Source organism: Camelus bactrianus, chromosome 13 (assembly GCF_048773025.1).
Source record: "Camelus bactrianus isolate YW-2024 breed Bactrian camel chromosome 13, ASM4877302v1, whole genome shotgun sequence".
Lineage (NCBI taxonomy): Eukaryota > Metazoa > Chordata > Mammalia > Artiodactyla > Camelidae > Camelus > Camelus bactrianus.
The window spans coordinates 28,689,756-28,716,956 of record NC_133551.1 but is presented as its reverse complement, the minus strand read 5'-3'; the positions used below and the strand labels follow the sequence as shown (position 1 = coordinate 28,716,956).

Here is a 27,201-nt window from a genome sequence, read left to right as displayed (position 1 = left end):
CCACCCCTTTGATGGAGGTACTATTCTCATTCTTTTGATGAAGCAACTGAGGCACAGAGAGGTCAAATAACTTTCCCAAGGCCCAAGTTGATAAAAAGTGATATGGGATTCAAACTGGAGCAGTGAGGCTCCAGAATCCAGGCTTTCAACCCCAGGCTATGCTGACTCTTTGTAAATATTCAAGTTTCCAACAGCCATTGAGACTGCCAGTGAAGGATGAGTCCACATAGAAGGTATTACCCTCACAAATATATACATACAATAATTTGGATGAATCGTTCAGCATATTAATTTTGCTCTTGTATCTGATAAAGGAGAATTTATAGCACACAGCATCAGTGCACTGATAATAAGGAGAACTATTATTAATGAGTATTTACTGCATGCACCAGTAGGGGCTTAGCATGCCCTGTATTTCCTAATAGGATGTGAAGACACTGAGACTCAAATAGGCAATGAATTTCTCAAATGTGACCCAGCCTGCTCCCTGCAGAGTTGGAATGAGGACCGGATCAATGGGATTCTGGCTAGCAAAATCTATGATTCATGTGCACTTTCTCTGTACCTCGAAGGCCAACACTCCCCTTAGGGATCTGATGGGAACACGGCAGTGACACAGCAGGAGCGGGGATCCCGCCATTCGTGTCCAAACTCCACCAACTCTTACTTCTGCCAAAGTCTCACTCCATCTGCTCCTCTCCCTCTTAGCTCCTGCTGCTCACTGCACAGACATGCTCAAAGTCTCTTTCCACCTAAGATCGAACCCCCCCCCCAAAAAAAACCCTTCCAAAAATGTGATGTTTCTTATCAGTAGCGAGAGGAAGAATAAACAGAAAAAGGATAAATTATGAAAGGTTTAAAAGAAGAGAATTCTTTGGCTTGCAGTAAGTCTCTTTTCCTGGTTAGGATGTCAATTCATCTCAGCTAATTAACAGTAAGATGAAGGCTCGTTTCTAACCAGCGTGAAATGAGACCAATCTCTGGCACTGGATTTAATCTCAGAGGACTATCAGTGGATCCGTATCTAGGGTGTCACATCCACAGATCTGTAGCTGCTGCCTGATTTTAATGACCTGGAAGGCATACTGGGGACCCAGAAGGCTACATACCTGTGCTACAGTGATATAATGACAAGCACAGCTTCCTAAGACTGGTGGCATTTTTTGGGGTGTCCCAAATAAAATTTTATTATTAAAAATTTTATCCAATTGAGACTTTATTTCTGCATTTCGTTTTGTTCTATTGTTTGAATAAGACATTCCTGAGACATTTACTGATTCGTTTGTTCCACTCTCAAACAGAAACTGAAATTTGTTTTGGGTTTTTTTTTTAAGTTTTTGTTACATTTATTTATTTACTTATTTTAATTGAAGTGTAGTCAGTTTATAATGTGCCAATTTCTGAGGGACAACATAATAGTTCAGTCATATATATGCATACATATATTCATTTTCATATTCTTTTTCATTATAGGTTACTATAAGACACTGAATATAGTTCCCTGTGCTATACAGTAGAAACTTGTTGCTTATCTATTTTATATACAGTAGTTAGTATCTGCAAATATCGAACTCCCAGTTTGTCCCTTCCCACCCCTTTCCCCACCCTGGTAACCATAAGTTTGTTTTCTATGTCTGTGAGTCTGTTTCTGTTTTGTAAATAAGTTCATTTGTCTTTTTTTTAAGATTCCATATGTAAGTGATACCAAATGGTATTTTTCTTTCTCTGTCTTAAAATGACAATCTCCAGGTCCATCCATGTTGCTGCAAGTGTTTTTTATGGCAGAGTAGTATTCCATTGCATAAATACACCACAACTTCTTTATCCAGTCATCTGTCGACGGACATTTAGGTTGTTTCCGTGTCTTGGCTATTGTAAATAGTTCTGCTATAAACATTGGGATGCATGTATCTTTTTGAATTAAAAGATCATACCGATCTTTCTCAAACTCTTCCAAAAGACTGAGGAGGACTGAATACTCCCAAACTCATTCTATGAAGCTACCATCACCCTGATACCAAAGCCAGACAAAGATACCACCAAAAAAGAAAACTTTAAGCCAATATCATTGATGAACATAGATGCAAAAATCCTCAACAAAATATTAGCAAACAGAATCCAACAACACATAAAAAAGATTATACACCATGATCGAGCTGGGTTCATCCCAGGGACACAAGGCTGGTTCGGCATACATAAATCAATCAGCATGACACACCATGTCAATAAGAGAAGGACAAAACTCCCATGATCATGGAATTTTAATGACAACATTTGTGAATCTGTGGCTAGTTTAGTTTAAAAAAAAAAAGGAGAAACTGTTAATTTAATTCCAATGTTGCTTCACAGAATTTGGGAGAGACCCACAGTCTTTTAATATTAATAAGAGCTACCTAATTCTGTCCTCACAACCACTAAGGCAATTAACACCTCATTACCCAGATGTGGAAGCCGGAAAGCTCTCACACCACAAGTTCATATTTATTTCTTGAGGTCACACAGAGTATATATTGGAGCCAGGATTCCACACCATCTATGTCTACCTCCAAAGCTTATGTTCTTTCTATAATACTCTCGACTTCTTTTCTGTGGAATTTTTCCTAGTCCCACAACAAACTTTCTCCTATTCACCTTCAAAGCTAAGCTCAAATGGTAACTCTCTGTAATGGCATCCCTGGTTCATGGCAAAATGAGAAAATCAAGGAGAGTGTGGTATTTGTAAAGCTAAATTATTTCCATGCTAAGGGCTGTTGTTCACTCAAAGATTATATCCTTTTCTGTACTTGGGGTGTTAAAAAAATAGTGGATGGTAGGTTTTTAAAACCTTTTTAAAAAAGCTTTCTAAATAATGTAAATCACCGGCACAGTATCTGGCATGCAGTAAGTGCTCATTAAAACACCCACCAAGACTTCCTCATGTGGACCAGTCCAGCTCCCCCCTGCCCTGCTCCGCACGGCTCCGTCTAGCCCAGCACACCAGCACTGGGGTTCCCCACTGGGGTTTAGGGAAAAACCCTCAGCAAGAAAACAGGTGTGCTTCGGGGTGACTCAGCCTTTGAAAGTCCCCTCTCGGGAATAAGGCAGAGTGGTCTTGGTGGGACTGGGTTCAGCAATCCTGGGTCCAGCCATCTCTCAGTCCCTTTCAACCATCAAGGTGGTTTATACCAGGCGTGAAGTGAGCCATTTCCCATTTACCTCCAAAGCGCCTCCAGCCGCTCAGTGTCAGGCACCTCTGAAGAGGAGAACACAATAAAGCCTAGACATTTCGTGTGAAACCTTAGTGTTTATGGCCCGATTATAGCTCATTTGTTGAAGTCCTAATTCCCATTGCCTCAGAAGACGATGGTATGTGGACTCAGGGTCTTTAAAGAGGTGATTTGGTTAAAATGAAGTCATTGGGATGAGCCCTAATCCAACAGGACCAGTGTCCTTCTGAGAAAAAGAGATTAGGATGCAGGCAAACACCGAAGGAAGACCGGGTGAGGACAAAGGCTGTTGAGACCCACTTTAGAATCTGAGTCGAGCCCTGGGGGTAAGACCAACTCCATCACTGCGCACACGGCAAGAGGAAGCCAGGCTGGCCGCGGGTGCACGCAGGTCACCCAACAAACGAGCCGGGGAAAGATCGCAACAAAAGGCAGCCCCTGTCAAAGCCTCATGACTCAAACCAAACGTCTACGGAGGCAACAAAAGCCAAAGCTACCTTTCCTGTGGAACAAGCAGCAGGGCACCTCAGGAGCCTCGGGATGCAAAGGTGACCTGCGCGGCAGCTCCCCAGACAAGGGCCCGGGGCTGCTGCCGGGGCTTCCTGCAGAACGAGCGGGCGAGACAGAAGACAGCCAGCGCGGACAGAAAGGGAGAGGGACCTGCTGGCAGTCAGAGCGTCTCCTGTTCCCTCTGTCATAGGCATCCAGTCATCCAGTCAGGAATTCCATTTTTCACTTTCTTCCTAAAACCTTCTGACAGAGATTTTATAGATGAAAGAACAGAGAAGTGAAAGCTAGGACCAAGAACTGACTGACGTCATAAGCCGCTCTGCCTGCTTTTTCCCCACATGACCTCGTGACTGAGGGGGTCTGGGCACGTGTCATGTGTTCAGGGTTTGACCATGTACCCCTGGGAGATGATGCCTTTGCTTGGGGCTGCAGCTCGCTTCTGCCTGGAAGACGTCCAGAATGATCCACAGGTTGGTCAGGGACATGGGCAAAAAGAGCAGCTTTCATGAAAAGGCAGCAGGAGCAGGAATGTGAATGGTCACCAAAAGGGAGAGTCTTAAGAACCTTTGCTAAAAAAAAAAAAAAAAGTATATGTCTGTTTGTGTATATGTACACACACATGTATATATACACAATTGCATGTAACAGACACATAGTTTTTTACATATATATATAAAGATATATGTAAAATACAGGTAGGAACCCAGAACGCCACAGCCCTGCATCACCAATCAGCCGCTGACAACATGAAAACCTTCTGGCTTGGACACTATGAAGCTGTCCCGCGACGTCCCGCATTTCAGGAGGCTGAGGAAGAAGTCTTATCTCGCAGACCAGGCTACTAGCTGTGTCTCTGTCACTCCATCCTCTGAAACCCAGCACCGGGCTAAGCCCTAAGACACCCCCCAGTTCATGTCTGAGGGTCATCGTCCAAGCCACACAATAAGAGAAACAGAAACATGCGAGAGAAAGCGCTCTCTGGAAAAAGACCTTCTCTCGAGCCTCCTGCCCGCTGTGCTTCTCTCTGTCCATCCCTTGACCAAACTTTCAGGCTCTCTGCTTTCACTTCCTTCCTACCCTCTGCCCCCGACACTTCTCAGCATTTCTCTCCACCCCAAACAAAACTGTCTCTTTCCTTAGCCTCTTTGGCCTCAGATGCACTGGAATCCGCTTCAAGTTCCCGGAAATAGCTTTCCTCAGAGGTCCACCCAGGACCCATCTCACAAAGGCAAGAAGCTCCGCACACCTGGGATTCATTCTCCATAGCAAGATATCCGAATTCTTGGCTCTGGACCTTAAAAGCTAGAGTGGGGAGGGAGTCCAAGCCATTTAAAAATAAAAGCTTTCCACAAGAAAGGAAAAGGAGCCTGGGAAGGCTGGGGGAGGAGGAGAAATGCCATCCAGAGACTCAATTTAAAAATATAGTAGGTTTCTAGGTCTCCATGTAATAGTCCAAACCAGCTCTTTCCAAGGAGCTTCAGAATCCTGGCACGTGCTCCGTAGTCCCTAGGATCTGTTGTGGGTCTGGCGCGGATGACAGAGGAAGTCAGGAGAGAAGGAAAGTGATGGGAGAACCCAGCGCGGGCAAGCCCCTTGCAAACGCACCGACACAGCACCACACAGGGACGTGCACAAGCTGCCAGGGGCCCACAGCGGGTGATGTCGCTGAGGAGGGCTGCTAAATCGTGTGACTCTTGTGTTTACGATCAGAACAGGGTCCCAGAGAGCCCGCCTGCTCAACTGCCTGCAGAATGGCTTTCAGCAGGGGCCCTACTGGCATTCTGGGCAGGACAATTCTGCACTACAAGGGACTGCTGTGCCTAGAGCTGGCCATCTAGCATCCCTAGAATCTGGCCACTCAAGGCCAGTGGCACGTCCCGTCATAAGTGACGATGCAAAACCGCCATGAACTTTTCTGAACACCTCTTGGCAACGGATTCAGGGGAGATGACCTCCTGTTGAGAATAGCTTCTGAGATTTCTGTGAAATTACAAATCCAACTACCTTCCACAACAACAAAAATCTTATAGGAAAGAGATCAAGTGCTCTTCTCAACTGCAAGGACTGAAGCCTAGGAGTGGGGGGGCTGTTGAACCGGGTGAGAAGCCTCAATGGGAGCTGCCTAACATTTGGCTTGCAACTCAAGCATCTGGCCCCCCAGAGTGGCAGGCAGCCACCTGGCCCCTGTGGGCTTGGCCCCGGCCCTGGCTTCCCGTGTGCCTGAAAGTGCTGGGGTCGGGCGAACTCTCACCAGTGTCTGGAAGCCCCTCACGTTGCACAGAATCGCCCGCTGGGCTTTGTGACAGGAGGTGCTCTTCTGCCCCTTCCTTGCTAACAGGAATACAGAGAACCACAGAACTCTATGTTCTCAAAAGACTTTAAGAGATCACTCACAGGTGGGAGAAGTGGTGCCCGGAGAAGTGAAGCAGTTTGCCAATAGCCACAGAGCAAAAACAACCAGAAGATTTTACGTACATGAAGTGCTACAGCACACAGCCAGGATTCAGTAACTGCTGCCCACCAGGATTAGCTTTCCAGCATCCCAGGAGGTCCAGCGATCGCTTTAGGCGGTTTTTCCCTGGAGGGCAGGAACCTCACCTATCAGGTTTCAGCTTAATACTCTCAAGTCAAGGACAGGTCCATACGGTTTCTGTCAAAGTCCAATAGGATGGCCACGAGGTGAAGTCAAGGTTCTTATTGGCAAGCTCAGGATCCCTTCCTGCTGGCATCATGGAGGTCCACTGTGTGAGAGCCCACTCGCTCCCATTTCCATGCATATAGTAAAACACTGAGTGCGAGCAGTGGGAAGGAAGCTGGAGGCTGCCTAGCTCCCAACTTTCTGGAAAGGAAGTCAATCAAACTAAGAGTTGGGCAGGTAGGTAGGTAAGCCAAAGGTCTTTATTCTTGCCCGAGACACATGGCCAGGGATGGACCTGGTACTGAATGTGACAAGAAGCTGTGGAGCAGGAAGAAAGAGAGGCCTGATGTCCGGGATGCCTTTGCACAAAAGAGGCAGGTACAGCACTGGGGCCATATGGTGGCTGAGACCATCCCATACCCCTGATCCTCTGCACATTTGCCCTCCTCTCTCTGCCCCATCTATCATGTCATCACGCCCCTCTTTTTACCCCTATCTCAAGATCACTGGCCTGTCTGTAAAATGTGAAAGCTAATCTAGAACTCCTATTTCTAAAGCATGAACACACTCAACATTTTCAAAGAACCCTTAAGAACCAGTCCTTGCCCACCAGGAGTTAGTGTTCCAGGGTTCCAGCAGGAGAGGGAAGACACAGGCGAACTCATCTCCTACACCCACACAGTGAGTGTCACCTGAAAAATGTGACCACGTTCCTCCAGGACAGTTCCTTAGAACACTAGTTCCCAAAGATGCCTGGCAAAAGGGTTTTAGGGCCAGATGATTTCATCATTTGGAAGTGCTATTACCTCCACCCATCTTAAAAGACTCACAATACAAATTAATGTGCTAAAGGCATTAAGATATTTTGCAGTAAAAATCGCATTAATGCTGATTAAAGACCCAATGATTCTCAAACTTATTTGACTATTAAAACCTACCAACATCCCACGGCAACAATATTCCATTGAATGTAATTTGCCGGACTCCAACTGGGGTGATCAGAAATGTGTTTGTAGGAGGAAATATTTTAAATGGGCCTATGAGACGGGTAGGGTTTTATCAGACCCAGATGGAGGGAGGCAGGATATGAATCCATTCATTCTGCACACACTTGCTGAGCACATCCTGTGAGTAAGGCCAACCCTCAGTGCCATGCAGACGTGCAGATCTTAAAGTCCTGGTCTCTGCTCTGAGACAGAGTGATGGGCACTGGCTTTGATCTAATAAAGAGCATCTCCGGTTTGGGGAACAGCAGGTATGTGGGAGAAAGAGTAAGGGTGGAGGCAAACAGTGCAGGGCTAAGGATGCAAAGAAACAGGAGCCTCTTCCATGTTAACAGCACTGGCCTAGGCAGCAGAATTCACTTCCCTCCACCGTGGCTCGGGGAGAAACCCCAGGCAAGCCCCATCCTTCCCTGGGTCTCAGTTTCCTCATCTATAAAATGACTGAACTGGCTAAGTTCTCCAAGGCTTTCTGCAGCATCAACATCAAAGACAGCACATCTAGCACCTACAGGGAGGACAGTTACAGAGACAGATGAACAGCTGTTGGTTTGGATGTGTCAACAGGCTTGCAGGAAAATGAGCAGGGGGAAGAGGAAGCCAACTCCGTTCAACTCTCGGGGCCAGTCCCCCTCCACTCACTATCTCAGGCTGTGCTTCTCAAACTAGAAGAATACATGTGGCATGCTTTCCAACAGTCAATTTTGCTCCAAAAACTGAGGAAAACACACTTAATTTTCCATACTAAAACTGGGACATGTTGTAGACTAGAATGCAATATTCCCAACATGTATTACAGATTTTTAAAAATGCAGACTTACAGAAATCTCTGCCCAGTGCTGGCTTTTTGTCTCCCTGGAGGTGCACGTTCACACATGGAGGAGAGTTTAACTGGGGAACCCAGAGCCTTTGCTTTCTAAGTCTTGTAGAGACAGAAGCCTGCTCGTCCTGAATAAAGCTATGCCAAAGAGACTGGAACTCACCATTGGACTGGTCTTCCCCATAGTTCTTATGGGACGGCGCGTACAAGAACATCAAAGCGAAGACATACAGGTTCCACATCCCGTAGATGCCGGTGAAAAAGGCGCTGTTCACTTGGACCGTGACGCCGCCCCACTTCCAGTGGCCTTCGGTCACCTACGGAAAAAGGAGTGACATTCAGTTGGAACTGAGAAGAAACACAACTCCAACAGGAACGAACTAACACAAACACCACGTCTCCTCTATGTATGGGAAAGGGAAGGGCCACGTGAGACTCCATTTCTTAATCTGAATCATACTAGCATGAACTGAGGCTAACCGAAGGCTTACGACATGTGAGGCACAAAGTCAGTGGTTTTCATCCTGGCTGCACGTCGGCATCACCTGGGGGGTGTCTCCTCCTGAAACAGCAGTACGTTGAGATCCCTGACTTAATGAAACTGCACTTGAGTCTAACACTTACCAACAATAACTCCTCCTCCCCCATCTTCCCAGCTAGATGTAAGCTCCCTGCAGGCAGAGACCAGCTCTGCGACGGCCCTAGCTTAAGTGCCTGATGCACCACAGGGCTGGTTAAACAAACAGATGGATCCTCAGAGTGACTAGTTTCCCTGGGTGGGGCAATGTGGAGAAGGCGAAAGCACAGGCTTAAAGTCACAGACCCCGGATTCAGTTCCAAGCTCCACCACTCACTTTCCCTTTAATGTAAGAGAAGTAAGATTAAGACTCTAAACATCAGTTTTCTTAAGTGCAAAACAAAAACTTGAAAGATTACTGAGGAGAATTAAGTAAAAATATTTCTAGAAATTTCCTGGCACACAGCAGACACTCAATAAATCCTATTTTACAATGTCACCTATGTTAAGTTACTCACGAAGAGAACTAGGAAGCTTTCATATGCTTTACAATTTGGCAAGAATGTTTTGAGGTTGCCTTTGTCTATGTTAATGACTTGGTAATGGTTTTAAGGGCTATCTGATGACATCCAGTTTGCACGAAGAACTGTCATGAGGACTGTTGAGCCAAGAGACTAATCATTTATGCCAACTCTAAGATCAGTGTAATGATTTTGACCACTTCTGCCTGCTACAGGAAACCGTAAATGAGAGTAAAAGAAAGGATTAGACTAGACAGACGCTCCTGTGATAGCTTAACGAGACTGTGTTATATAAACCATCTCCAGGAGCCCCTCCTTCTGGGAGCTAAAGTGTGAGGTGGCAAGCTGCATCTAAATGTTAATGACTTTAACAAGCAGGCTGATTTCACCTCCTGTGTACCAGGCAGAGGGTCTCAATTCATTTGGGACCCCTAGCCTAACCCATGACCCATGGGGGCCCCAGGCAGAACAAAGCTCTAAGTACAGGTATTTCCTTCGGAAAGGCCTGGAGTGTCAGTTAACCAGGTTAATGGATTATAAACTTACCAGTTTCAGTTTGGCCTTGGTGATACATAATTTTCCATTTTTGTGGTTTATAGACAAACCACCACCATTAACTCTTATTTACTTTGGAAAATAACTCACTTTATATGACATGCTTAGGAATGTTTTCTGGCAAAGAAGGACTTCATAACCATTAATGATTTTAAAACAGTGTACCAGCATTCAAGCTATTTAGGACCGCTTAGCAACCTCTGCAAATGTCACTCTTCTTACGTGTAAGTACAGAATATCCTAACTTTATAAAAATTACAATACTTAGAGCATACTTAAGATGGTTTTTAATGTATATAACAGAAGAGGAGAAGGGGCCTTAAGATAGCTTTTGGAAATATATGTACCTGTCGTCATAACAAAGGGAGCTCTTCTGTGCGGTCACAGAGGGGAGGCCAGGCTGGGTGAACTGAAGGTAAGGAGGGGTAAGACTGCTCCCACTTTCCTCTGCTCTGTCATGGCAGTGGCCCCGTCGGCTAGGGAAGGGCCTGTAGGAGAGCCTCCCTCCTGTGATCCAAGCTGGGGACACTCAGCAGTGACAACTCTGCTGAAATGGAATCTTGCTGGGATCGGCATAACTGACCCATGGAAGGAAACACCTGCACGCCCAGTACACAGTGGTGCTCTCCAGACAGACGCCTGGTGAATCAACATAGACGGGGATGCAGGGATGTGCAGGAATGCCAGCACCGGTCCACGGAGGTAGAAAGAGGGGCTGGGAAGAGTCGCCTTTAGGAAATATCTGACTGAGAAGTTAAGAGAAGATACTGCATTCCGTAGTAAACCATAATTACACTTAAAAGTAAGATGAGCGGTCAATGGCTAGTGAGTACAATTTCATTTACACAGTGCTCTCTACTATGTTCTTCCATTATCACTCAAAACAACAGGTAATAAGTGTTAACACAGGTAATAAAGTGAAGATTTTTAAATATAATAACAAGGATAATAATAGTTAATATTTATTCAACACTAATGATACGTCAGGCACTTTACTAAGAATTTTTCATGGAAGGTATTATTTAGTCTGAATAACAACTCTGTGAGGTGGGTGGGTAATATTTGCACTCAAAACTCATGGATAAACTATGACACAGAGATTATCTTGCCCAAGACTGCTCAGCCAGGAAGTTGTGGTTCTGACTCCAAAAAAGGCATTCCTACCCATTATACAAAAAGGGTGAGTCTCTTAAGTTAGCATATGAAACAACTTTTATGTCAGGTCAAATTTCCCTTGAAATTCACTTAATTGACCATAATGCACATTATTACATAGATATAATATATTCACACACACACATACACAGGTTTCTGTATTCAAATCTGTATAGTAATATATATATATATATATATGCACTACAGATCCCAGACGTAGTAATGTGTGGTATATAATAAACTGGATATATATGCAAGACACAATTTTACAGCAGAACCACTGAAATGAGATTCTTGTACCATGAGGGACACACTGGAGCCAGGGCTGACTGAGGAAAGAGTAGATTCATGCCCCCATTTCATGTTTGCTTTGGGACACATGCACCCGTTTCGAATGCAGTGGCAGAATTACCTATACTATTTAATTTGTCATCTCTAAATATATTATTTCCTGCTGAGGGCAAAGAGCTGAATTTGCAGAAATGGACTGTCTACCTACTGTCACTCTACTGTTGGGAGACCTGCCTTCCCCTCTCTTCTCTCAATTATTCATGCCCGGAGCTCTCAGTACATTCCCACCAGTATGTACCACAACCAGCAGCCTCAACAGAGCAGGCCTTGTAAATCCAAAATCTGAATAATGGCAAGGCAAAGAGGTGACAGTCAGCCCTTTTCACTTTCGGATAGAAAAGTCAGGTAGCCCCAACCAGGGAAAAAAAGAGTCTCTCCTCTGCCTAAAATCTTATTTCTCAAAGTCCCTGTTTTTCCTGATTCCACATCTGAACAATTTACTTTTGTGTGAAACCACCCAATTACAGCCCTGTAGCCAAGTGAAGGTCAAAGCCCTTTACACACAGTAGTCTTGACAACCAACATTCCACTTCACAACAAGATTTCCAAATCCCAGACACAGGCTCTCTTACTGGAAACATTTCCTCTGTAAGTAGCAGAATGAAGTGATCACACACACAAAAAGAGCTGGGGACAGGCTCTCTGGGAGCCTCCTGCATGTGGCTTGACCTGAATGTCAGGCACCTGGAGTCCTCTCAGTGAAGGCTGGTGACCTTCTCGCCTGCATTGCACTTCTGTTCCCAACTGCCTGCCACCTCTAAATGGAACACCTCTTTCTTTTCCAGAGTGAAGGGGCTAAAACACCAGACTGTGATATGCCAGCTTGGTTGCTATGACCGAGGCCGTTAAAATGGCAGGCATTAAAAGACAGCACCTCAGTCCCCAGCTACAAAGCCTCAAGGTCACTGCATTCCACAGCTTCCAGCGGCCTTTCATTCCTGGCCTCAGAGCTTCAATATCCTGGCGAGATCCCCTCGCATTATATTTCATGGGGCTTAAATGCAGGCTCTCCCAGCAAGCCTGAGAGCATAATGGGAGTTTTAATACATTCCTTTTACCTAAGGCTGGGATCCATTTCAAAAAGTTACCCAATAGGTTTTCTTTCAGGTGAGCTCATTGCTGAGACATTCCAAAATGACATTAAAAAATAAATCCTCTGATGACTGTATTAATACAGTACCTGGGACACTGAGAGTTATGCCTGAAAACGTCTTAGATATCTATAAATAAACGTTAAAAAAAAATAACCCAGCAGGGGGAATGTAAGGAGCTAATGGAATCCAAAAGCCCTCATTGCTACCCCCTTAGAGTTGAAATCCACTCCAGGCTGACTGTCGCAGCAGATATAAAAAGCCAGCCACCAACTGGAGCCCTGTTAGAAAATACTGGGGCAGTAGAATGTTAAGCTTTTTCTCCAAAGAAAAGCCCCAAACTCTGTGACTTGGAAGGCTGGCCTCCTTTGCTTCAAAAAGGTGCACTAATTAAACATGTCTAAGATTAAGTTCAGGCAACATGTAGCTGCCTTAAATCAGCCAATGTCCCTCTTGACTCCAGGTGGGAGGGACCCTGCAGAAACAGGAGGGTCAGCGGGAAGGGCTGGGGGAGAACACCTTCAGCTTTCTAAAGTGGCAGAAACATGTTAGGGGCAAAGGTGTCCTTCCTTCCTTTTATTATTCAGCTCATCTTCCTTAAGATTCCGCTTCTCCAAGGAGTGCGTCCTGCTCTCTCAGCCTCGCAGAACGGACGGTATTAGGTGTCACACTGCATTACTGAGGGATCGGAGGACTGGAAAGCATTTGGTCACATGAGGGAATCAGCCAGGGGATAAGTCTGGCCTCAGACACCCTTGGTTGAGCCTCTGCTGGTTGAATAAAAAAACCATTCAGAATTTGAAATATTTTTACTGCATTTGGAGGGCAGGGTGTAGTTTCCAAGGTTTTATAAACAGTCTGCTACAAACACAGCACTGTTACAGGTCAAAGCAGAGGTGGTGAACAGAACTTCTGGAGATATGTATGTGTATTTGTTTTATTTTTCTCTACTCACTTCAGCCTTCAGCAGCAACATGAACACTGCCCAGAGGGTGTAGCCAACAGGGTTCCAGGGGTTAAAGGCACCCCCAAGTATCCTTGGATAGAATTCAAGGGGTTGGTGAACTGGAGCAGGAAAAAATTCTACCTTTATTTTCACTAGTCTCTAGCTGGAAGTTACCATTTCTGTCAAGTATGAATGTAGAAATCAAATCCCTGTAGTATTAACACCACCTGTAATTTTGTCACCAATAGAAATCATATTTTTATACCAATTAGTTATAAACCTGAAGTCTCTGTAATAGGTATAACTGCAAATATATATCATCCATCCATCCGTCTGTCTATCGATCTATCTACCTACCTACCTAATTCTCTTTGAAATCCAAAGTATTTTATTTTGCTCATTTAAAAACATTCAAAGAAGAGTCCCATGTCCTTCACCTAAGGCGGCCTAGGGGGTCCAGGACACAAAAAAGCTTAGGAGTCTGTCTCGCAAAAGGAAGCCTGCTAGCAGAACAGGGCAAGTCTTATCCTAAGGCTTTGTCTGCACTACTAACATTCTCAATTTTCACCAAATATAGAGATGACAGAGCAATTGGCAAAGAAAATCTAAAGGACCGGATTCTAGTCCCTAAGTTACCAGATAGCCTTCAGCACGACCTTCACCCTTCCTGCCACTCACAAGAGCACAGCTCTTCTCACTCACGGTGTGCCGGGCCCTCTGCAGGTCACTGCGCAAGCATTACTGCGCATGGTCCCTACCGACACCTTCTTCAGGTGGTGCTACTATTTTACCACTTTACAGATAAGAAAATTAAACCTTAGAACCGTTAAGTAATCCATCCATAGTCCCACCCAGCAGGAAAACAGCATAAATGGGAAATGTCTCTAAAGCCATTAGATTTCATATTCTAGCAAATGGAATAACAGTTCTTATACTATTTAGCCATAAGATTTTTGTGAAGCTCAAATGGATGATAGATACATAATATGTATGACTTAAATGATACTTCACACTTTCTAGAACGAGCTACCTATATTGAAAATCATTACTGAGAATTTTTCAAGTATGGTAAAATTATGAGTTTGGGAAATAACTGGCAGAAAGATAAGGCTCTACCAAGGGGGCTTTTGAATTACATTTCCTGTTTAAGTGGCAATATAATTGTTACGAAGAATGGCTGATGGATTGTAAAAGGATCTATGTTAATATTAGATAAAGATCAAATCAAATTAATACTTCCTTGTTCTGCTACAGGGCTTGAAAAGTTTATTCTCTTAAGTAAAGGAAACAAGTGCCTTTCAATCTAGCTGTAGGCTTCTACTTTATTTAGCAACTTTTTTCCTCCTACAAGGCTGTACTGAAAGGAAAATTCAGTCTACCTCTGGCCAAGTGATAACTAGTCCCAGATTAGAGCATCCTAAAAAAATGGCTTGGTCAAGACATGGAAACAACCTAAATGGCCATCAACAATATACGGTGGAATACTACTCAGCCATAAAGAAGGATGAAATAATGCCATTTGCAGCAACATGGATGGACCTAGAGATTATCATACAAAGAAAGATAAATATCATATGGTATCATTTATATGTGGAATCTTAAAAAATGACACAAATGAACTTACTTTCAAAACAGAAACATACTCACAGACATAGAAAACAAACTAATGGTTACCAAAGGGGAAAGGGAGGGGATAAATTAGGAGTTTGGGGTTCACAGATACAAACTACTATATATAAAATAGATAAACAGCCAAGTCCTACTGTATAGCCCAGGAAACTATAGTCCATACCTTATAATAACCTATAGTGAAAAGAATATAACTGAATCACTATGCTGTACACCAGAAATTAACCCAACATTGTAAATCACTATACTTCAATTAAAAAAAAAATAGCTTGGTCAGCTGCCCAGAATCATAGCCTCTCTGTTCCTTTCTTAGTAGTTCTATAGAATTTTCTGTGCAAAGTAGAGGCACTTTTCCAGGGACATTCTCATCCTGACCTCTCAGGCTCCACTTACCTGACTAACAATGAAGAAGATGACAGTCATGGCAGCACAAGCCAAGGTGATCAGCATGAGGAACTTGAACCTGAAAATTAGCCCCTGTTAGGACAGAAAGAGCAGTTTAACATTCTACCAGCTACCATCCATCCTTTTTTTTAACATGTAAATCTATAAAAAGCTAATTTTAAAGAAATCTGTAAAACCAAATCCCTAAGAGTGACAGTAAAATAATTTCACAAAGTAACATTTCTCCTGCAGATGTGAATGTGGCTGAAGAATTTCTTCGGCCAAATATTTCCTAGGTTCTTATCTCTCATGAAACAGTGATACCAGAGTCTGGGAAATTATATGCACAGCACGTCACGAGGCTGCTAATTTCCCTGCTAAGCTGGTTATGCTTCTCTGCAAGGGTTCAAAGTTACCAAATCCAAGTTTTCTGCGGTTGTAATAAAATTCTGCTCCAGTGAACAAAAAGAAATGTGCATATTAATCAACATGAAGTGGATTTGGTTGAATTTTCTCATGTGTCGCTCCAGCCCTAGAGACAAGCAAAGCTCCCCAAAGGGCCCACGGTTTCCTGCAAGCAGGATTTGAGGGTACCTGTGTATCAGAGGATGCCTCCTGTTCAGGGGCTCTTATTTCCACTGCATATAAAAACCCTGTGGTTCTGCAGTTCCTGTTTCTCTTCACACAGAGGAATTAGGCCCATGCCTCCAAGGGCAGCCACTTAGGCAAGAGCCCAAGCGATCCTTGAAATATTAAGAATGTGTCACCTGCATTCGAGATTTGAGGATGTCGAGTGCTTCATCTGAATAGGGCCACGATCTATAAATAGAGATTACTGAACCCTATTGTGAGCCCCTGTTGGATGTTTTAGGGGGAATGTGGTCTCTCGAAGTCTGGAAATCAGATCACCTGGGCTGAACCCCAATCTTAAAGCTGATTCTCAGCAAGGGAACCTTAAATAAAGGCTCCCCCCAAGCCAAAACCTAATTCTACCGTCATCAGATCTCCCATCTAGCACGCGCCTACATTCCATTCCGAAGCTGAGGAGCCTGCTGAACAAGTTCACTCCTCACTGGGGATAGAAAGGCATTTATAGTACAGAAAACTCCAAGATCGAGACAGGCCAGAAAAGTAGATGTTTCTCAGAGTGGGACTTAGCCTCTTATTTTGCCCAGAGACCCGACATTACATGAGAATCTCTCAGCGTGTATTTGAAATAAAAGCTTCCAGTCTCCAGGTGTAGGGGTGTGTGTGTGTGTGTTTTCACATCAAGCAGGCGGCAGTGAGTTCCTGAATGGGTCGAGAGACGTGCTCACCTCATAGTGCAGCCGCCGGACTTTGCTCATGGCTGGCAGGGTGGACTGCTTCCCGCTGATGTTCCGAAACACCTGAAAGACCATGAAGCACAGAAACAGGAAGTAGAGGCAGAGGCAGATCCCAGCCACGATGATGAAGGCCATCTGAGGTGTCCAGTCAAGGAAATGGCAGGCTGGCCAAGGACCCCAGCACTTCTCCCCAGATCTGTGTCAATACTCTTTGTCTCTAGATATTTAGGTGATTTTCAGGGGGATAAAATACTAAAGCCTGGCACTCTAATATCCACAACAGAGAGGTTTTCTGACACAAAAGTACCAGTGAGGAATGTCCCAAATTGCTATCCAAGCTCTGTAAGAAGAGGAACAAAGCCTTGCTTGTTAGAAATGTAGGCTCTAGGGCTCACCCTGGACCTGCTGCTGAGTCAGAACCTGCCTTTTAACAAGGTCCCCAGCACAGCCATATGCATAGTAAATTTGAAAAGCACTAAAATATTGGATATTGGTTGTACAATACTGGTCAGGCAGAAAGCAGCCTTAAAGTCACCTCAAAAGTTAAAAACACAGGTGCCTAGGTCCCACTGATATGCAGAATGAGACTGTCCAGGGGCTAGGAAACCCAAGTATAACCAAGTCTGGGAACCACTGGGCTCATCCCTGGATTTGTATGAGGTGACTGAGATGCCCTGGCGTCCGGAGAGGATGGCGTGAGGGCTGGGTGCAGCAGCAGCAGCTGCAAGGGATGCTGAGCATGGGATTGAAGTTCTTGAAGTAAAAGCAGGGATGGAGTTCTATCTGCCATCTTCTGCCACCACAAGAAAAATCTTGTCAATTGGAACCAAAAGCAGGACACATGGCCAAGGTGGGAATTGAGGGTGGGGGGCAATACAATCTGAGGCTGATCTTTAAAACTTAATCTGAGAACCATCAAGGCTCAGGGTGGAGTGAGCTGGCTTTGGGAGGCAGGTGACCAGACTCCAACTCCCTTCTGCTACAACCACACCCCAAGTTGCATATTTTTAAAATGTTAACAAGCGTGAACTCGGCATTTGTATTTCATTAAATAATATATCGAATGCAGTTTCTTCTTCCCTAAAATCAGTGGTGCCCTTGGATGAGAGAATAGAGTTATGCTGCAGGCCTTGACATTTGTTTGCCTCCCTGGACCTCCATCATATCTACAGAATGCAAGGGTTGCGGTGGATTTAACATGATAAATATTCCTGGTGTTGTGCAGCTAACATCTTTTGGTGGGGGGATGGGGGAAAGGAGGAGCTCAATACCCTCATCTTTAAAGCAGTGATACTATTGATCAGTTGGCTTACAAAATTTTTGTGATACTGAGAAGCCAATATAAACATCATGGCCAGACAAAGCATATTTACCAGCATATGACAAGATAATATCCATCACGGAAGAAAACAACTCAAGCCTTTTTCGCCTCTCCAAGAGGACAGTCTTTTAATCTTGAAGCACTTAACATATTATTGTGGGAGATAAATTATTTAAATCCAGCATCCTAAAAGGGATAAGCTAAGACTGTCGCTTCTGCTTCACGAAGATGACTCAGACGGGTTTTATGCCAGCCAACCAGGAGCCTCCAAGACTCCTCTGGAACTAATCACCTTAGCCTTATCTCCACTGGGTCTTGGAAGTGAACAGCAGCGGCATGGGATGCCAGCACACCAAGGTCAGTGTAAGAAGTCTTGCACACAGATGACTTCAGAAACAGGCTCTCCCGCAGGGGCCCAGAGACGAATCTCCGTGGCTCCAGGGAAAAGCTAGTCATGCTTCAGTCTGTGGTAAACAAGTGTATAATAGATAATTCAGACAGGCAGCAGTAAGACCAGCAACTCTGATCCCTCTGCCATGGGGATGAGCTGCAACCTCTGTTTTGCCTGCTCTTACCTGGGGTTGAAAGCAAGCATTAATTCTTCTCATTATCTGCCTTAATTGTGCCGTTATCATTGGTCTGAAGATCAAAGCCCTGGCTGAGCACATATGGAGATCATCAGCGTGACTTAGAAAATGATCATGGGGACCAGGCAGCTACAGGAAGAAATAAAACCCTGAGCCCATCAAGGAAGGATACAGCCAGCTCTGTTCCAACATCTGTCGTCCAGATACTGTAGAAGGGATTTGTGAGTTGCACCCCTCTACAAAGAGAAACAAGATGGAAAAGCAAGACACTATTAATACAGAGGCAAAGGGGAACTTTCCTTTTTACATACTCCCAGCTTTTCAGCCTGGAGGGGTGGGGGCTGTATTTAGACTAAGTCACAGAGGACTTAAAGAGAGACGGAGTTTGAAGAGTATGAACAGCTCAAATATTTTGCATCTGTAAAGAGCTCTGTCTTTGATCTCATCCCAGTCTTTAATCTGAGGATGTGACCATGGCCAATGCTTTCATCCCACAGGCTCCCAACCACCCCTCTCCTTTTTAAATACTTTTTCTAAAGAGCTGGGAGTGAACATGGTGACACTCATTTCAGCCCAGAGTCCCACAGTCCCCTGCTAACCTCTCACACATATCGAATATGAAGAGGCAGAAGGCACCAACAGCAATGGGTCCGACTTGCTTCCAATACCCTGCTATGTGGTTCCGCTCGTGCTGATCCTGAGAAAAACCAAGTTGAAAAGTGAGGCAAAGACGGGGGAGGGCTAAGTGACTCCGCAGGTGAGCCAGTCATTGGTCATTCAAACAATCCTTGCTGACCACCTGCTGTGCACCAAGCATCTGCTAGACTCTAGCATACCAGGATGAGTGAGACCAAATTCTCTGTCCCTGAGGAGCTCATTGTTGTTCGCCCTTCCACAAGGGAACAGGATGCTACGGGAACACAAAGAAAGGCCTTGTCCCTGTCTAGGAGGAAGATCTTTTCCTCTACCTCTCCAGGTTTGTCTACCTGGTCTAAGACTTGGACTGACGTGAGACAGATTAACAGGTAAAAATCAAACAAAAGTTTAATAACATGTCCCCAAGGGAGAGTCCCAGGAAAACTGAATAACCTGTCCAAATGGCCAAAACTCTCACCTTAAATATCACCCTCAGCTAAAGACAAAAGAGGATGTTGTGGGTAGTGGTTTGGGACTTCAAAGGATAAGAAGGCAATTCACGTGGAAATGGAAAGCAAATGTCTGGTAAATAAATGTTTGCTGGGTCCTGCAGAGATGGAGGAAACTCCCATCTTTTAGGCCCAGCCTAGAGCTCTCCCCAACCACCCCCAGCCCCCCTTCTTTGCAGATAGCTCCCATGATAACTCTATCTTTAATTCTTGGGCCCTCTACCTTTAATTCTTTAAGGCAGTCAGGGGGAAGGTCAAAGTTTCTTCCTGAGTCTTTTGGGTCTTGATTGTTTTCAGCTCGAAATAACTCACATGCCACAGAGATATTCTGGTTTGGGGTGGCAGGTTTTGTGCTCCAACATACCTTAGGCAGTGAAAGTTCTGTGGTCCACAAAATAACTCATTCACAGTTAAATTCCTACGTGATTTACCACTTGTGGTTGTTAAGATGGGGTGGTTCCAGAGGACAAAAGACTCAAAAGCAATAAAAATTTATCTAGTATGAGAGGTCTCTTATGATCAGGAAAATAGATATGCTCTATCTTCATTAGAAACAAGAATGGTTCCTCTTGATAGATACACAAAGGTGGTAAGAGACAGAAAATGGAGGATGTAAAGTGGGGAAACCAGGAAGGGTGAAAGACATGCCGTAGCACCCAGGCCAGGCAATCGCCCTGGCTGGCTGTCCTGCCGCTGTCCCTGAGCCCCTCCACACCCAGTCCCCGCTGCCGGGGCTCACTGTCAGTGCATCTGCTGGAGGACCCCTTAGGCCCACCCCAGCAGTGAGGAGAAGCCTCCCTCTCCTCTCATGGCTCTCCTGGGAAGGCTGCAAGACTTCAGAAGCAATGATCAAACCATAGCGGAATTTAAGAGTCCATCTACTATGAGGCCCATGTGCCTGACACAAGGACCAAGCTCCAGCTGGCTTATCATCTCTGCCACAGCGTGATGACTGCACCATTTTTATTTTTATCCGTGGTACCTTCAGTTCCTCTTGAAATACGATTTGGTGTCTGGACAAGCTGAGACCAAGGAGGTCAGCATTTCAGGGTAATAGGGGTTACTAGGCCACCTGGACATACTGCCAGCTGGACAGATCTGGTAACCACAATCTCTAGTGGTTACCTTGGTCCTGGGGACAAGCAGGGCTAAAGCCAAAGGACAAGAAGTAGTGATAATCATTAAAGTTTGTGTGTTTACGTTCTGCTAAATACTTATTCACATTATCTCATCTAAACCCCACAAAAACCCTGTACATTATCCTTTACACTGCATTTTATAGATGAGGAACCTGAGATTCAGAGAGATTACGTCACTTAGCAGCTAGTTTATAAGGGGTGACACAGGGATCTGAACCAAGAGTCCGACTCCAGGGCTCTGGAGCGGGCTCCTGTATCCACTAGTTCATTCGGCCTCACCCACTGTCTCCTCCTGTCCCCTGGGGCGCTTACCATCATGTGCTCGCCACAGAAGATGATCCAGAAGGAGAGGAGCACTGCGTAGAAGATGCCCTGACGGATATCGCCGAACAGCAGCATCCAGGTCCAGTCAAACCCGATGGAAAACCATTCCACTGGGATGTTGATAAAAGTCATGGAAATCCCCAGGGCAAAGATGACTCTGATGGTGAGAAAATATCAGGGAAATTGCTTTAATCCTCTGGGAGGCAAAAACTTTTTGATTCAAAAATCAAAACCCAGTTTTCGGAACTGAGATGATGTTACACATTGGGACTGAAACCATATGACCAGTTTCTTCACTCTCACAGTAAGATTTTACACGGAGATACAAAACATCTTCCTTCACTGGCACCACTGCAGAGTAAAGGACGGTTATGTTAATCTTTCTATATAGTAACTGAATGTTCTCAGCTTTATTTTGGTGCCACCTCAGATTGGGAGCTTCCTGCAATGTTTTTACCCTCCTTGCCTTCTTAACAGACTTCATTGAATATAATTATCCTCTCTTACCTATTCAGGGTATCATTAACCTGACCATTAAAAACACTCATTATTATGCTATCCTCAGCAACTATGAATTACATAAGCATATTTGTTTCAATAATACATGACTCCAAACAATATGAAGTATAAATTATTTTAGCTGCTTGTTTCATTTTTATTTTGCTTTTCCCCTGTTAATTGCCACTTTTCTACCAAAATATCGTTTATTTTGTTACTGATTTATTCATACTTTCATGCTGTGTTTTTTAAGCACAGATCATGTACCAGGCATTTTGTTAGGGCCACAGACACCTAAATGAGCAGGACCAGTTCTTTCATTTGAGGAGGTATGTTTAGTAGCTGAGCCAGGTAAAGTGTAATAAGCAACTGAAGTGTGCACAGGCTGTGACCAGGTCTTCTAACTTTGATCGAGACAGAAAGTGAGCTGAGTTGTGAGCCAAGGTTAGGGAGGTGGAAGGGCATCCCAAACAGAGGGAAGAGCCTGGATGGAAGCACAGAGACCTGGAACAGCCTGAATCATTTGGGGAACTACATGTGGCACACTTCAGGAAATGCCAGGACATGATACCAGAGAAATCTAAAAAAAAAAGAAAGAAAAGGCTGAGCTCATGAAGAAACTTGCATACTTCATTACAGAATTTGAAATTTATCTTATAAGGACTGAGGATCCAGTAAGAAGGTTAAACCATGGAGTGACATGATTCATTCATTCATTCATTCATGTATTCATTCAACAAAGTCTTTTTTATTGAGCTCCTATTATGTGCCAGCCATGATTCCAGGATACAGTAGTAAATAAAGTAGGGTGAGGATCCTGCTCAGGGATGCTTGTATTCAGATGGGGTGAGGCATGATAATAGAGAATGAGTATTATGAAGAAGTATCATAGAGCAAGGTAAGTGAATGGAGAATGATGTGGTGCAATTTAAATAAGGTAGACAGGAGGAAGCCTCTAAGACAGACATTATATCAGGGCCTGAAGGAAATGAGATACCTGCAAAGGAGCACTTCAGATGACAAGAACAGCAAGTGCAGAGGCTGCAAGGTGAGTGCGTGCCGGCATGTCTGAGCACCGCCAAGGTGGATGGCGGGTGGTGGACAGAACAGGAGATGAAGTCAGAGGTGGTGAGGGTCCGGATCGTCAGGGTTTACAGGCCAGCGCAAAGGAAATAAAAAGCCAACAGAGAGCTTTGAGCAGAAGAGTGATCTGATTTCTACTTAAAAGGAAACAGTCTGGCTGCTGTGTGCATAGAACGTAGGAAGCAAAATGATGGAAGCAAGGAGAGCAGTGGAAAGGCTGCTTCCAATAGTCCAGGTGAGAAATGAGAAATCTCGGTGAGTTAGTTTAGGGAGGTCACAGCGGAAATGGTGAGATCCCTGGTGTGCTGGAAGAGGGGTGTGAGAAAAGGAGAAGTGAAGGATGCCTCCTACGTGTTAGCCTGAGCAGCTGAAGGATGGAGCTGCCGTTTCCTAAGATGAGGATGCCTGGAAAGAGGAAAGGGAAGGAAAGTGAAGTGGGGGGAAAACAAGTGTGGTTCTTTGTATGTGTTCTATTTTTGTGTAAGTTAAGATGTTCAATAAACAGGTGAAATACTTTGGTCTAGAGTTGGAGAAGCTGAGGTTGACCATGTAACGAAGAGTCACAGGGGTGTAGATGATTTTTAAGACCACAAGAGCAGATGAGACCACTTGGGAAAGAAGCTTAGCTAATGAAGAGAAGAGGTCCAAAGACTGAGACCTGGCTCCACAGTTTAAGGGCTTGGAAAGATGCCTGGAAACAGCCACAATAACTGAGTGATGGTCAGCAAAGGAGGAGAAGAACCATGAGACAGGTCGAGGAGGCTCTATGAAGAAGAGGGAGTGATCGATTATGTCAAATGCTGATGAAGAGTCAACGAAAGGGAGGACTGAGAAATGAGCATTGGATTTGGCATGAGGCGGTCCCTGGTGATCCTGTCAAGAGCAATTTTAATAAGGTGTGGAATGGGCTCAAAGAAGAACAGGAGGAAACAATGAACAGACAAGATTTTTGAGGAGTTCTGTTGTAAAGAGGAGCAGAAAAAGGTGCGGTGGCTTCAGAAGGCAGTACAAAGAGTTTTGACTAAGAATGGGCGATGGTAGAGTGTGCTCGTATATTAATGGGAGCAGAAAGGAAAGAGGCAACAATGTGGGAGAGAAAAGGGGATGTATCTACAGGAACGTCATCCTTCTGGAGGTGAGAGGGGTTGGGATCAGTTAGGCGCAAGGCAGTTCATCCCCAGTAAAAGAGAGAAATATCTGATTCAGAGCACGGGAATGAAGAGCAAAGACAGAACAGAGAGTGGGAACTGAGAGCAGTAGAACCCCTAGGACTTAATCACAGTTTGCAAGTGAAAGCTGAAGGAGACAAGGGAGTCCAGGATAATTCCTGGTCACATCACAGCCCAAGTAACACACGGACCACTTGAACTAGACTCCAGCGAAACCAGGACCACGGCAGGCAAATCACAGGATGCCAGTGTTCCTTAAGAGTGCTCCCAGGTCAGCTCTTACTTTTCCAGCAGCACTGGGGGTCGAGACATCATGGTGATCCTCCTCCAGTACCACACCATAATGATGAAGATGCTGGGGGTGAGGAAGGTCTTCATGGCAAACCACACCTTGGTGAAGCCTCCGTTTTGGTGAATGCCCTGCACAGAGACCAACCATGATTTTGAAAGCCAATATATCTTAGTGTTACTTCTACCGGCAGATGCATTTTGGGGAGAGGTCAATAGAGACCTTTTCTGCCGAACTCTCAAGATCAAGAGCTTTAACATCCACAGCATGTAGTGTCTTCATACTCCCCACCCGCCTCCCCTGACCCCTCCTCAGGCACTGCAGACAGGTAAATCAGAAGGCATAAAAATAGACTCACTCTGTCCCCGGGGAATGATTAAGAACATGATCAAAGATTTTTCTGTAACATTTTCATTGAAAAATTGGAGCTATCTTAGATGCCCAAAATGTTGGCATTGGTAAAATGTGTTAAGGTAAATCCATACTGTGGACATATTGCAAAGTGTATTTATATTGTATTCACAATATACCATAAAATTTTAAAAAGCAAGGAACAATTGAGTATGATCCCTTTTTTGTAAGGAAAGGATTTTATATATATATAAAATATATATGGAAAAAATCCGGAAGGAGATCTAGCTAAACATCAAGGTGCTTATTTCTCTAGATGGTAGGCTACCACAGGTGATTTTTATGTTCTACTGTGTGTTTACTTGCACTTTCTAGCTTTCTACAATAAATACGTATTTGTTCCTTAAATTAAAAAAATCTAAATTAGATTTTTAAAGTCTTGTTCCACGTTTTACTTTTTTCTCTGCTAAAGAGACAAAATGGAAAGAACCTAAACCACCACTGCTCCCTTTAACATCGGTGCTTGCAAGGTGAAACACGTAAAAAGAAAACTTACTTTTATCTTGGTGTTATTCATTATGCAATCATGATCATTATATTAAAACTTTGAAAGGACACAACAATTGCATTACTGTCCATTTCTATAGTCTCTCACACAAATTTATGATTTCAGCCATCATGGGTTTGTTATTATTCTTACTTCTCGGTGAAATAATTGAGACATGGAGATGCCAAGAGTGAGATGGAGGTTCCTCCCAATACATGCTCACAAACCAGTGTTCCTAGCCAGTGCTCTGATGTCACAGGCTGCCTGGATCAATCAGATTCACTTACCACCAGTCGAATATCCTTTATCTCTCCTATCCCAACGTTGATTTTCTTCTTCTCATTCACAGGCAGCCGGATGTTTAGAAGGTAATACTTATGAGCCACAGACCCGATTTCCATGAAAGGAAGGACATCACATTCATAGTATCGGCCCTCATGTTCCGGGGTCTGGAAGAAGAGTGGTGGGTTTGAGGCAGGGTCACTATTTCCAATAGACTATGTCTGAATTATCTGGCTTTTGCCTCAATAGCACCAATTCCAAAAAGTTAATGCTTAAACATATACCTTTGAGGTACAGGTAACAGGGTACACCAGAGGCATGGTATGTCTGCCAACTACCCATCTCCAAAAAAAAAAAAAAAAGCCACAGTAAAACCCGAAATTTTAGGTAATGAGCAGAAATTTCTTTCTTCAACACCTTTCTCAGCTCTTCAATCCTTGTTAGAGCCTTGCATCAGACTACCCTTGTCTACCAGGGCTATTTGCAGGGTATCATCAGAGACCCAAAAGGCACTGTGAAACGGTCAACTCCTTAAATATTCAGGAAGAAGCCCTTGCTAATGTTCATCACATTCTTGGATGATGGCTAATTATTTACATGGTTTTGGCCTGCAGGAAAGGGTGTAAGAAGCTGAAAATATTTTCTTTTTACTGATTTGACCACCCAAAAAAAAAAAAAAAAAAAAAAAACCAAAAAACCCAAGGAGCCATTGGAATCTGGAAAGACACAAAAGGATGAAAGAGAATAATGAGATTAGTTTGCTAGAGATGACCTCTTGCCATTTTCTGCCTCAAAAGCTTTCCAACTGCCCAAGAGACAAGATGGCAGAAGGGAGCAGAAATTTTAATTAAAAAGTATAAATATAGCTCAGTTTCTAGGAAAGCCTCTTGGACTTCCTGCCAAGAAATTTAACAGGTCCTAGCCAGCACACGGCAATGGGAGATTGGCGAGTAGGGGCACAGCTTGCTTTTGAAAACTAACTTCTGCTCTTCTACCCCAGGACACATGGCCACGTGCCCTGGTCAAGGGGTAGGGGTAGGTGGGTAAGTGTGGACATGCAGAGGCATGAGCTTTATCAGCCAGGGACCCTTCTCTGATAAAGCAGCAGAATGTCTGTCTTCACTGTCATATTCATATATCAGCTTCAATGTTTGCTGGTACCTCCTGAGGAAGTGCTAAGGGAGACTGAATTTGGTGTTTCTAAGCCTGAATCCTCAGGACCTCCATCATTTTCTGTAAATCTTCAGAGTAAGAAGTCCAGTGGAGAAATTGGAAGGACAATAACAAGGAGTCTGCCCTTTCTGTGATCTTGGTCAGAGCCTAGAGTGCAATAAACAGATCTTTGTACAGAGCAGGAGACACACATGACAAAAGCAGAGGCAGAGCAGGCAATCACCTGGCTTACGCGCTTCTACTCTTTCCTGTCCCACTCACGGGAGACATCACTAATCAATCATGATCACTTTTCATCCTCTAGGTCTGAGGAGTGCTTATCAGAACTATGAGTTGCCTAGACATGGCATGTGAGATTTTAAAAATCCTTCTATAGAAAGAATCCTTTTCCAAACCTCAGCTGCAGGCTATGTAAGTCTTTTTGTATAGATCTGTCTCTCCCCTCTGCTCTTCTCTTTTATACTTACAAATCAATGCTAGTATTAGGACTCTGCAGAACTACTGAAAACACATTATGGGCTCTAATTCAGCCTCAGAGGAAGCTGCACTGAGGAGGCTGGTTACCCTCTGTGGTAACAAGAGGAGGGTTTTCTCATACGTCTCCAGTCAGGGTCTTATAGAAATAGAAAGTTTGGAGGAAACAA

General features: G+C 44.3%; 1 protein-coding gene across 4 annotated transcripts in view; it reads right to left on the bottom strand.

Annotated features, from left to right (window-relative positions):
* Positions 1-27,201, bottom strand: part of WLS (Wnt ligand secretion mediator) — a 122,658-nt gene that overhangs the window by 25,923 nt on the left and 69,534 nt on the right. For all 4 annotated transcript variants that reach the window (XM_010963424.3, XM_010963425.3, XM_045522988.2 and 1 more), the window contains exons 4-11: positions 25,390-25,551; positions 24,199-24,335; positions 21,154-21,322; positions 19,157-19,254; positions 18,730-18,793; positions 16,641-16,784; positions 15,334-15,417; positions 8,339-8,492 (exon numbers count right to left, since the gene is read on the bottom strand). In XM_010963424.3, coding sequence (XP_010961726.2) covers positions 8,339-8,492; positions 15,334-15,417; positions 16,641-16,784; positions 18,730-18,793; positions 19,157-19,254; positions 21,154-21,322; positions 24,199-24,335; positions 25,390-25,551 — 1,012 coding nt within the window. The remainder of the gene's footprint in view (positions 1-8,338; positions 8,493-15,333; positions 15,418-16,640; positions 16,785-18,729; positions 18,794-19,156; positions 19,255-21,153; positions 21,323-24,198; positions 24,336-25,389; positions 25,552-27,201) is intronic.